Here is a 13,298-nt window from a genome sequence, read left to right on the forward strand (position 1 = left end):
AGGTTCTGTTTACAGCATCATGATGGTCGCATCCGTGTTTGGCGACATCGCGGTGAACGCACATTGGAAGCGTGTATTCGTCATCGCCATACTAGCCTATCACCTGGCGTGATGGTATGGGGTCCCATCGGTTACACGCCTCGGTCACCTCTTTTTCGCACTGACGGCACTTTGAACAGTGGACGTTACATTTCAGATGTGTTGCGACCCGTGGCTCTACCCTTCATTCGATCCCTGCGAAACCCTACATTTCAGCAGGATAATGCACGACCGCATGTTGCAGGTCCTGTACGGGCCTTTCTGGATACAGAAAATGTTCGACTGCTGCCCTGACCAGCACATTCTCCAGATCTCTCACCAATTGAAAACGTCTGGTCAATGGTGGCCGAGCAACTGGCTCTTCACAATACACCAGTCACTACTCTTGATGAACTGTGGCATCGTGTTGAAGCTGCACGAGCAGCTGTACCTGTACACGCCATCCAAGCTCTGACTCAATGCCCAAGCGTATCACGGCCGTTATTACGGCCAGAGGTGGTTGTTCTGGGTACTGATTTCTCAGGAACTATGCACCCGAATTGAGTGAAGATGTAATCACATGTCAGTTCTAGTATAATATATTCGTCCAATCAATACCCATTTATTATCTGCTTTTCTTCTTGGTGTAGCAATTTTAATGGTCAGTAGTGTATCTTCCAACGGAAATCGTAGGGTCAGTATTGCCTCATATTCCTAGACATCAACAAAACCCAAACTGATATTCCCCGACATCAGCTTCTACGAGTTTTTCCATTATTCTGCAAGGAGCTGATGTTCATACTTTGCAACCCAATGACTTAACTGGTATCTCATTAGTGCTCACACCTGTCACCAACTGCTTTCTTTGGAACTGAAATCTCATTATTTTTGAAATGTGAGGGTATTTCGCCTCCCTCATACATCTTGCACACTAGATGGGAGATTTGTGTCATACCATATGGGAGAGTTTTGCCATGCCTTACTCTCCCAAAACTGTCAGTAGCTCTGAGAACACCACACACACACACACACACACACACACACACACACACAATTTCTACACAGTCCTCCTTAGCCATTTTCCACTTCTCGTCAATAATTTGTTAAACATTCATATTTCCTTTTGCCTACTTTATTTGCTGAATTTTTATAGTTTCTTCTTTTTACAGTTGAACTCAGTATCTCCTGCATTAACCAAGGATTTCTATTTGATCTTTTTCTACCTTCTCTGAAAGCTACCAATTCATCCCCAACAACTTTATTCTTTGTTTTTCATTGTCCTAGTTTGTTATTGTGTGTGCTGTAAGTCCATTGCTTCCTTCTCTAACATTAAGTTTCTCACTTTTTTCGTTGTAACATAACCTGTTGTGTTTGCATCCTAAACATTTCCCCACTTCTTACCTTTCAAAGTCTTGCATCTCATCCTGGTGTTCTATTTTTTTCTGCTTTGTTTCACATTCTCTACGGAGCATACTGATTTTGATATCAGCATGTGCCGCATAATCATTACTATCATCCTGGACACTAAGTATACAATTCGACACTATCAATGATGTTTTCAGTGTGCATGTAATACATGTAGGTGTGTGTCATCTTATATTTAGCGTTTTTAAATTTTTTTTACTTGTAGCTATGTACTTCCTGTGCCAAATTACGCATTATTACCCACATGATTTGTATGCACGAAAATTGAAAAATTTATGTTTGTTGCCTGGCAATTGAAATTTCGTAAACAGATCTCATCGCAAAGAAAACCGCCTTTGTTTCAGTGACTGCCACACCAACTCGCGAATCATGTCAGTGACACTCACCCATATTGCGCCATAACACGAAATGAACTGCCCTTCTTTGCACTTTTTCGCTGTCCTCCGCCAATCGTACCTGGTAAGGATCCCACACCGCCCAGCAATATTCCAGCAGAGGACGTACAAGTGTAATGTAGGCTCTCTTTGGTAGGTTTGTCGCATCTTCCAAGTTTCTGCCAACAAAGCGCAGTCTTTGTTTCGTCTTTCCCACAATATTATCGATGTGGTCATTCCAATTTAAGTTGCTCATAATTGTAATTCCTAGGTATTTAGTCGAATTGACAGCCCTTAAATTTCTGCAATTTATCGTATAACCAAAATTAAGCAGATTCCTCTTAGTACCCACGTCGATGACCTCGCACTTTTCTTTGTTTGGTGCCAACTGACACTTCTCGCATCATAAAGAAATTCTCTCTAGAACATTTTGTAATTGGAATTGATCGTCTGATGATTTTACTGGAAATTACAGCATCTTCTGCAAACAGTCTAAGGGGCAGCTCAAATTATCACCTAGACCCTTTATGTAAATCAGGAACGGCAGAGGGCCTATGACACTACCTTGCGGAACGCCGTATATGACTTCTATTCTACTCGATGATTTGCCGTCTATCAGTATGAACTGTGACATCTCTGCGAGGAAATCAAGAATCCAGTCACACAACAGAGACGATACTTCATACGTATCAAATTTGATTAATACTGGATGTATACGTGGACAAGGAAAAATTCCCAGATTTCCCGCTTAAAAATACTCTCTCCCACATGAAAACACTTTTTCCGTCTTAAGTGACGGTATATTATCCCTCGGAAGTGCAAAACTTATCAATCCTTTGAATGGTTATGGTTTTGGACATGGGCGTAGAATTTCCCGGCACTTTAGAAAACGAAACTCAGGGAAAAAGTCACATTTTGGAAATATCTTTGATGTGCAGCAACATGTACGTTGCGTATTTTCGTATTACGACAGCACACAATGGAATTCCACCAAACACCGCATTTTACTTTCCGAATCACTCAAATCGAGATTGTGATGCGCTTTTGTAAGCCAGTCACAGCTCATGTCACGTGATCTCGCCAGCTCATGACAGCGAGTACTCAGGGCATAGGATGCGTGATGTAGTCAGCCAATAGCAACATCCCTGTTAAGCAGCGGTAACACACAAGTTAATGGCTTACATTAATATACATAGTGTTGCTACAAGAAAAGCAAAGCTTCCACATATAATATTGGTCACTAAGGTTAATAAGCTGCAAGAGAAGCTTATCTTTCGAAATGATGTCGATTTTTTGCGCGTGTTACACTTTCAGATACATCACACAAATGTGGCAGTAAAATTTCTAATAATGACAGAAATGTCTGATCTCCAGGGTTCGAAATTCTTCTACATGGTTTGTCATTAAAGAGTTGATTTTGAAATGGAGTCAAACACTTTGTGATTTAAGAATTTCATGGTACATCCTCGCGCATAGTCCAACTTACGTTAAAAGATATTTACTTTGAAATTAACGCTTTTCAAACCAACATTCGCAATATTTTTCCACGACCTGCTGGAAACAGGTTCGTTCCAGCAGCTGCCGGAGAGCGCCAGGTAAGAGGCGCCCCGAGCTTGCGCAGCTAACATGACGTAGGAAGCCCGTATGTACGTACGTGTAAAACATTAAAGGATCTTACATTACGTTGTAAAAGCAGTAAGACGTCACAGGGTACTCCAAGAGATCAGAATTTCGTGAACCATACTAAAATGTGCACATTTAAACTGCTACTTAAAGCGCACATTCGTATGTCCAGATTCAGATGTAAATTTTCTTGGAGTACCAGTACTGCATTATCTAATGTTTGGTTCTTTATTATGGCATAATGCCATACGTGCTAGAAGATGAAAACTTGCACTTGAAATACAGCGACTAGTTGAAACTAGCCAGTACTGTGGAATTAAAAATTTCGTTTCAAATACATTGGATGCCTCTGCGGAAAAGGTTAATAAAAGCCGAATTACTTCAGCAAAGCGACAAAAGTAACTTCATTGTTCTGCAAGATAATTAATGCTTGACTGTCAGAGAGGTGGAAATTGTATTAAAATCTGGAACTAATGACATATTTTAATCTTCCATAATTGTGTGAACGTATTTTAATTCACTTGATATCTCCCAGCCACAGAAACCACTCTCTTTCATTTGACATGACAGCAGTGAACAAAGAGGAAACAGCAAAGTCACTAAATGTGAACACAGATCACCCCCCCCCCCCCCGTCCCTCGAGCGCTTGAGATAGGGCGTCAAAAAAAACTTTTCAAAAAATGTTCATTTTGTAGAGCACTTCTTCCTGAAGAGTCCTATGCATAAAACATATAACTTCGAACGAAGAAATTTAAGACGCGTTATTTGGTCTTAAGTGTGCTGAAGTGCAGTGCCACGCCTCTTCACACAGCGTTCTCTTACTGCACTGCACATCACTGCACTTCGCACTGTGGGACTCAAATGTCTATTTTGTAACGGATGCCATCGAAGTACATTCAGGACAGCGAAAATTAAAATGTCCTTTGATTTTAAACAAAATAACCTCACAATTAATACTGGATGGAATTATTTGTAACCGGAAGAAGAAGAACTCTTCAGAAAATCTGGATTCTTTACTGCCTAATAGCTGATAACTTTCTGTTCAGTGTGACATAGAATCAAGTATAGGATAGACAAAACCAGATAAGACAAGAGACAAGCAAGACAGTACATATTTCTTCAATCCTTGCGTTCTTTTCTCACTAATCTTGCTCCAGCTTCACTTGCCGTGCTTTCCTTTCTGCGAAAGAATCTGTTACTTAATCAAAATTCGTCAAATGTTTTGCTACGTGAAAAATCGAGATGTCGTTGTCTAATACTCAAAAAGCTTTTAATACAAATAGTACCAATGACTGGTGTTTCTCGATCTCATTACGTCTATTTTCACTGTTTGCAGGACGAAAGAAAATAGGCCTTTCTAATATTGCAGCAGCTGTAACACACACGAAACAAGCGAGATTGTTTTGCTAATAATGGTCATTTTTATAATACGGCAGAATATAACTCTGCCAAGTAATAATATGAAATGCCTGTATGGCCTACTGCAAGCAAAAGGCTTTATGTTAGGAAATAGTTTCATGTTTCATTCATAAGCTCCAGTTTCTTAAGCATGAGATCGAAAAGTAGAAAAGTAGTAGTACGAAATTTTTGTATAAATTTGGAACCGCCCCGTTTCTTCCCCTTCCTCGTTCTAACAAAATCTTCTTATCCCTAATTCTGTAACTATTCCTATCATTGTCAAAGCTCAATTCTCCAGTTAACTCTACTAACTCTGCCAGAATCACCGGTTTAGTAATTATCCAGCGATTATTCTCCGGTTAGGCGTTATTACGTGTTCGTACAAAGCGTTTTCCGCACTACTCCCAGAATGGAACTTAAGCGGCTGCTAACCAGGAAATGTACAACTTGCCCTCTCTAGTGTAGCGACCTGGTCAAAAACTTTCTGTCAAACTTTCATTTTCTTTGATACAGCGACAAGATAATACATTAATATTTTGTATCTGTTATTCCTGTTGGTCGTTCATTACCACTCTGGTAGTCTGAATCTATGGACGTAGCTATTCGCTCATCATCTGCATACCAGTCAGTCACACACACATACTACATTCACCCGTGCGGCTTTACTCCGCTCAGCTCGTGTAGCCCCGTCCCCTTTTGTCTGCAGGAAAGTTTATTTCCAGATGCGACGAGGATTCCCCTGACAGGTACATCACGTACACTATGCACGCATTCAAAAATCAACTTACGATTCATTCAGAAATCAACAATGTTCACAAATCAACAGCGATGAGCTTCAAACTCTTTTGAATAATCGATAGACCAATGTGCGCTAGATGCTAGGTGCTTTGTGAAACAAGATTATTTTTCCTCAACAATACGAATTTTCCCACCCTCGCCACAGAAATTGGAGGCCGGTTCAGATACTCTGGTTTGCTGCGTGCAGAACCAACAGCGACATTTGTTTCCAGAAGCGGGAGAAGGTACTACTCAGAAGCGACTCAACTCCGCATGCGCGTGATTCCGCTCGTAACTGCTTAAATGAATCTAATGTAAACAGTTGTGACTTAACGCTCATCAGAGGTAATTTGTTGTTACGAAGCACTGCATTGTCTTCCTACAGCCTTTCACACATGTTGCTGTTGGCAGACACTTGTATGAGCATTGTTTCGTTTATATATAAAGCATCCCCTCGTTCATATTTTGTTGCTGCAGTATTATTTTCCAGCAGCGGGATACAGTAATGTCCTTAGTTAGAGTATCGGTTATTAACAGTCACAATGACAAAAAATTAACTGAAAACTACATCAATGAAAAACTCCCGGGATTCTAGAAAATTCCCGTTTTTCCCAGTTTTCTTGCGGATGAAAAAACTCCTGGGTCTTTCCGGGATCTTCCGGGCCGTATACACCATGTAATAGTCTCTTGTTAGGAATGGTATCAAAACCCTTCTGGAAATCTAGGAATATGGAATCGATCTTAGATCCCTTGTCGACAGCACTCATTACTTCATGGGCATAAATAGCTAGCTGTGTTTCACACAAACGATATTTTCTGAATCCGTGTTGGTTATCTATCAGTAAGTCATTTTCTTCGAGGTGAGTCATAATGTTCGAATACAGTATATGCTCCAAAATCCTACAGCAAATTGAGGTCAGTAATATGTCTCTGTAATTCAATAGGTTACTCCTATTTCCTTTCTTGAGTATTGGTGTGACCTGTGCTACTTTCCAGTCTTTAGGAACAGACCTTTCGCCAAGTGAACGGTTGTATATGATTGCTAAGAAAGGCACTATTGTGTCTGCATACTCTGAAAGGAACCTGATTCGTATTCCATCTGGACGAGAAGACTTGCCTTTCTTAAGTGATTTGAATTGTTTCACAACACCTAATATACATAATTTTTCGTGAAGGAATTAAGGAAAACTGTATTTAGTAACTCCGGTTTAGTGGCACCATCACTGAGGAAACTGCTGTTGGGTATATATAAAACTGAAGTATAAAATGGTCCATACTTGATACTGAAATCCACAGGCTATGAAGTCATCTTGCAAATGTATCAGTTCACTGTGAGATGTCAATATATTTTTCAGTACGACCAACTATCTTTGCCCACGTCAGTTGCTCATTTCTGAAACTATGCAAAACTTCTCCTCTGTGAATCAAATCCACTACTCATCACACCTGGTGACCTCCATCGTCCATCGAATACAGGAGTTTGTTTACGAGTGACGAGCCATACAGTGCTGTACGCATCTCCACTCAGCCACACCCACTGCATTTCTCACTTCTCGAGAGCAGATACCTCAACCATTAGACCAGCTGATGCGTTTGCTGGCGTAGATGGAATTACCATTGTGGATCATGTTTTTTACCCATGGTTTGCAAACACTACCGCCAGAGGTTCTCATGTACATCCTCTGCAGTAGGGTAACATCCACCGATTCGATTTCCCTTTTGCTACTCTTCCCACAAGTCCGCCGGGATAAACTCTAGTGCAAGTGTCGATGAGAAGCTGAGTCAGAAGTGGAGGTGTGCTCAAGCAGCCGACTGCTCAAGGAGACTGCCTGCAATAAGCAGCAAATCTGGGTTCCTGTTCCAGTGCGGCACAGATTTCCAATAGTCACTACAGATGTAACTCACTAGGGAACCATTTAAGGAATATTCAAATTACATTTTAAGACAAACCCGAAACAAGCTGCATCCTCATACCGGTACTAAATAATAACTTGTAATTATTACTTTTATTTCTGTTTACCTTTCTTTCGTCATTTCTTCCCGAGTGTCTTCAATAACTTATATCTACAACCATTCACGTAAGTTTTGTTGAGTGGAATTGTGTGAAACATCCCGTTTGCATACCCATTTAATTCAGAATCAATTTGTAAGACACACAATCATCACTAAAAACAAAATCTAGATTCAACAGATCAATATATAAAGAATCTTTGGAAATGGGTATGATTTGTACGTGACACTTCCTACGTAGCTAAAGTTGAGCGACTCTGAACTGAACTTAATTCTCACGGCAAATACAGAGAGCGAGAAATCTTCTGCACATGTGCTCAATCTTCAAAATATCATAGCCAAAAAAGTGAGAAATAAGTGATGTTTAATGGCAACTGTAACCTCTATCCAAAAACTGAAGGAATCTGTATTTTATTTTATTTACTATATCGGCTGATTAATGCCAAAATAAGCAGTACTCTGAGGGTAAGACTTGGGCACGTGTGGCAACACAACTTACCGGAAGCGACAGACGGCTGCGTCATCAGGTGGAGGGGTGTGTCGGGCAGACGTGGGAGGCGCAGCTGCAGCAGGAGTCCGGCTGTGGCCGCTGTGGGGTTGACTGTCAGAGTTGGGGGTGGACCCGCCCCCTGTGGCGGCCGGCGAGCTGCACAGAGAAACACTGTGTGGGTGGGCGTGTTCACACAGGGGCTCACTGCAGGCGGTACAGCTGAGGGACTGTCCACCGGGGCAACAGAACGCTCAGTGCCAACAACACCAGCCTGTCACTTAACGTGACTGTGCCACCAATTAACTGATCTTTTTCTACACTACTTCTGCTATATACCCCAATGGCATAGCTTGAGATGCAAAACAACAAATTGTTCACAATGAAGCACAAACCAAATCCCAAACATCAGGGCCAACAATTCTGCTGCCCTGACAGAACAACTATCAGACACAATTTAGAAGCAGTTAAAGTCATCTGGCTGCTACTTTTGGTTGTGAGGTGATTTGAAAACTGATATATGGATGCTGAATTATATCACTGGAGGAAGAGAGAGAGAGAGAGAGAGAGAGAGAGAGAGAGAGAGAGAGAGAGAGAGAGAGAGAGAGAAACTGGTAAGTTGGGGTATCAACTTACTGTTTAAACTATATGGTCATGGATATGGAGGCGCTCTGATGTGAAGCCCGAGGGAATGAAGAAGATGGACAAGAATTACAAGAGCTATGCTATAAAAGTTATCGAGAGTATATTCAAAATTTGCATTTCAGTAAAGCAAATAGAACTGTATACACGCATGTAATGTCTCCACAATTCGATTCCTTGAAAAGACAGCAGTGGTGATGTGTTTCATAAACAACAATTTTTGTGTTGAGCAGTTTGCAGTAGAGGCCACCATTAAAAGAAAAAAATGGATTACACAGTGTATGCAATTTTATCTGATGGACAACGTTTACAACTTGCGAAGTAACCTGTAGTCTACTGAATATGGATTTTTTTTTTAAATTTAAAAAGAAACAAAATAGACTTGTCTGGAGCATATGTATCCGAGAGAGAGAGGCAACAAATGATAGCTGGATGAAAACGTCACATCAATACTGACATTGTGGGAGATATGTCTTACACCTGTAGATGAACAGCGAATATAATCTGCTGTATGCCCGTAGCAGGAAACCTGATAGGATTCCCTGGACGACCTCTGGTAACGCCACAAGGAACTTCAAAAAAGACAGGGGGCAGAGATTTCCTGTCTGCTTTGTTAAAGGGAATGCACGGAAAATATTCAGGGCGATAGCTGAACAGAGACGAGAAGGAAATGTGATTGTAAGGCACAGCCTTGAGTGTGACAATGATACTGTGCTGGCTGGAGTATTCTCTTCTTGTTTGCCCCCAGTGTGCATGAGTAGCTCCAGTGCTCATAGCTCCTGCTTTACTGGATATCTCAGGGAGACATACCCTGCTCTTTGGGGCCAGTCACCCAGGGGTAGCGTCTTTTTTAGTAATCAGGAAAGTCTTCAGTCCCAGGTTTGAACCTCACCATCACTTGAATTTTGAATACGAATCATCAGCATTGGTGTCTGAAGACTTCCAGCATCAGGTGTCGCCCTCTTTCAGCCAACAGCCTTTCCAAAGAGGGCGGAGGGGCCGACAGAGGTTCAGGGCACTCTCTTTCCCTTGAGGTCTGAAACTGCTCCTAAATGAGGAAGAATTGGCAATGATCAAAGGTTGAGTAACCAACGAAAGGATAACGTTCTATGATTCTGGAGCTGGAAAGTTAGGAGTTCGAATGTGGTTGGGAGCCAGAAAATAAGAAACGGATTTCTGGTCACATGAGAATAGGGTAGTAGCAACAGCAGTAGGATTCAGTATCAATAGAAAGGCAGGGCAGAAAGTGAGTATAGATATGTTCTCATGAGAATGAAAAGCAAACCAACAACATGCATAGTTCAGGTATACATGATGACGTTGCAAGTTGAAGGTGGAGAGAGAGAAAAAGTGAGGATATTGAACAGGTAATTCAGTACTATGTAATAGTCATGGAGGGACTGAAACGCGATCATAGGGGAAGGAGTAGAAGAAAGGGTTACACGAGAATATGTACTTGATAATAGGAATAGGAGAGAACAAAGGCTAGTTAAGTTCTACAGTAAATTTATCGTAGTAATAGCTGGTATAGTCTGTTCAAAAATAACTAGACGAGGAGGTATACTTGGAAAAGGACCGAAATACGGGAGGTTTAAAGTCACACCATATTATTGTCAGGAAAACATTTTGAAATCAGATACTGGACTGTAAAGCATACCCAGGAGTAGATATAGAGTCATAACAATTTAGCAGTGATTAAGAGGAGGCTCAATTTTACGAGACTCGTCAGGAGCAATCGATGTACAAAGAAGTGGAATACAGTAGTACTAAGGAAAGAAGAGATGAGATTTATGTTCTCTGAGGCTACAGTTACTGCAATAATAAGCAGCTCAACAGGTAGTTCAGTTGAAGAGGAATGGATATCTTTAACAACGACAGTAACAGAAGTTGGAAAGAAAAACGTAGGTACAAGGAAGCTAACTGCGAAGAAACCATGGAAAATATAAGAAATCCTTCAGTTGATCAATCAAAGAAAAAAGTTCAAAAATATTCAGGAAAATTCAGTAATAGAGAAATATGTTACTTAGGAATTAAATGAATAGGAAGTGCAGAGAAGCTAAGGCGAAATGGCTGCACGAAAAATGTGAAGAAATCAAAGAAGAAATGAGTCTTGGGACGACTGACGCAGCATATAGAAAAGTCAAAGCAATCTTCCACGGAATTAAAAGCAAGCGTGGTAATATTAAGAGCACAATGTGAATTCCAGTGTTAAATACAGAGGCGAGATCAGATAGTTGGAAAGAGTACACTGAAGGCCTCCCTGATTGGAACAACTTGTGCGATGGCGTGACAGAAGAACAAGCAGGAGTCGGTATGGAAAATATTGGTGATTAGAATCAGAATTTAAAAGCGCTTTGGAAAATTTAAGATCAAAGAAGGCAAAAGGTATAGACAACATTCAATCAGAAGTTCTAAAATCATTGGGAGAGGTGGCAAAAGGTCTATTCTCACTGGTGTGTAGAATGTATGAGTCTGGCAACATACAATCTGACTTTGAAAGAAATATAATCATCACGATTTGGGAGACTGCAAGAACAGAGAAGCGTGAGAATTATCGCACAATCAGCTTAACAGCTGAAGCATCCACGTTTCTGACAAGGATAATACACAGGAGAATGAAAAGAAAATTGAAGTTCCGTGACGTTCATAGGATTTGTGGTCCTGGAGAAAGCGTTCGGCAATATCAAGTGGTTCAAGATGTTAGAAATTCAGACAAAAATACATGTACGCTATAGGAGAAGTCAAGTAATTTGCAATATGTACAAGAGGCAAGAAGGTAAAATAAGAGTGAAAGACCAAGAATGAAGTACTCGGATTAAAAAGGGTGTCGGACAGGGATGTAATCCTTCGCCCCTACTGTTCAGTCTATACATCGAAGAAGCGATGACGGAAATAATGGAAAGATTGAAGAGTGGAATTAAAATTCAGGGTGAAATGATATAAGATTTGCTGATGACCGATTCTCTCAGTAACAGTGAAGAAGAATTACAGGGTTTGCTGAATGGAATGAACAGTCTAATGAGTACAGAATATGGACTCAGAGTAAATCAGAGAAAGGCGAAATTGATAAGAAGCAGTAGAAGTGAAAACAGCGAGAGACTTAGCATCGTGACTGATGATCAGTAATTAGATCAAGTTAAGGTGTTACGCAACATGGGCAATAAAGAAACCCATGACGAACAAAGCAAGGACGACGTCTAATTCACACTAGCACTGCCAAAAAGGGAATCGTGCTTACCTGGCTTCTGCTGGTGGCTCTCCGAGCATACTGCTGACTTCAATGACTTCTTGCGGGTACTCGAGCACAGCGTCCGCCCAGCCCCGCGTGGCCATCACCTGCAGGTGGTCCTTTATGAAGGCGACGGCAGCCCTGGTGGCGTCCGGGCACGAGTGCCTCACTGCCGTGACGGCCGTCGCCGCTGCGGTCTCGACGGCCAACTGCGACATCAGCTGCCGCTCGCAGGCAGCCTTCAGGGCCGACAAGCCGTATTTGTCGGCCGCCGAGAGCAGCTGGGCGGCCGTGTCGGGCAGCTGGGGGGCCTGCAGGGTATACGTGTAGGCCACCAGGAGCCTCAGCACCGGGCCCTCCACGTCGTCGATGCTCACCTGGCCGCAGCTGGCCTCCAGCATGTCGTGCGCGAACATCGCTGCGAACACGGGGCTCGCGGCTGCCAACACGGCCCTGTGAGCCGCCACCCTCGTCTCGCCCGCCACCAGCGTCACCAGGGAGCCTTCACCCCCGTCTAGCAGGGCGGCCAGGGCCTCGGTTGTGTTGTTCTGAACCTCCGTAACTGCCGACATGGTGGGTGGTCCTGAAACACAGTGCCACTGAGCAGCCCTCACACTGCACCCTCAACACTTGTACGAGGCGCATGCATACCTGTATGAAACAGCAGCTGTGAAAGTGTTGTCCACCCTAAATCAATTGCAACGTCACCAGTTTCCTTAAAATGACAAGGGCCCGTACTGCTTTGCGATCACCTAAGGTTTGTGACTACCAGCGTGGTGCTACGATAGACTGCTTTCACCTTCTAAAAATGTTATCGTTCTCAGTCAAAAGATGGTTTATTTATGTCATAGCAAAAAAATTAGCAAAGCAACAAACGTGTTTCAGCCATAAAGTTACACGACTTATATTTAAATCCAAGTTGGTGGCACCTCTAACTAGGAAAAATTTTCTTCCTCCTTATCTCAAGTTCCTCAGATCCGTGACACCTGATCAGAAGCAATGTACATGTAATGCAGAAATCAGTTTCCTCGGTGAATGTCTCAGGGTAGGCACGATTAAACTTGACCGGCCACCGTGGCCGAGTGGTTCTAGGCGCTTCAATCCGGAACCACGCGCCTGCTACGGTCACAGGTTCAAATCCTGCCTCGGGCATGGGTGTGTGTGATGTCCTTAGGTTAGTTAGGTTTAAGTAGTTCTAGGTTCTATTGGACTGATGACCTCCGATGTTAAGTCCCATAGAGGTCAGAGCCATTTGAGCGGTTTTGAACCACTAGTCTAAATTCATTGGTATGTTTAACTCTCCTTTGAACAGATT

The 13,298-nt window shown here is 42.2% G+C and overlaps 1 protein-coding gene across 2 annotated transcripts in view; it reads right to left on the bottom strand.

Annotated features, from left to right (window-relative positions):
• The window catches only part of LOC124719967 (ankyrin repeat domain-containing protein SOWAHC-like), a 65,805-nt gene that overhangs the window by 8,061 nt on the left and 44,446 nt on the right, over positions 1–13,298 (bottom strand). For both annotated transcript variants that reach the window (XM_047245185.1, XM_047245186.1), the window contains exons 2-3: positions 11,993–12,566; positions 8,125–8,271 (exon numbers count right to left, since the gene is read on the bottom strand). In XM_047245185.1, the coding sequence (XP_047101141.1) occupies positions 8,125–8,271; positions 11,993–12,555 (710 nt within the window). In that variant the 5' untranslated portion in view covers positions 12,556–12,566. The remainder of the gene's footprint in view (positions 1–8,124; positions 8,272–11,992; positions 12,567–13,298) is intronic.

This window comes from Schistocerca piceifrons, chromosome 11, assembly GCF_021461385.2.
Source record: "Schistocerca piceifrons isolate TAMUIC-IGC-003096 chromosome 11, iqSchPice1.1, whole genome shotgun sequence".
Classification (NCBI taxonomy): domain Eukaryota; kingdom Metazoa; phylum Arthropoda; class Insecta; order Orthoptera; family Acrididae; genus Schistocerca; species Schistocerca piceifrons.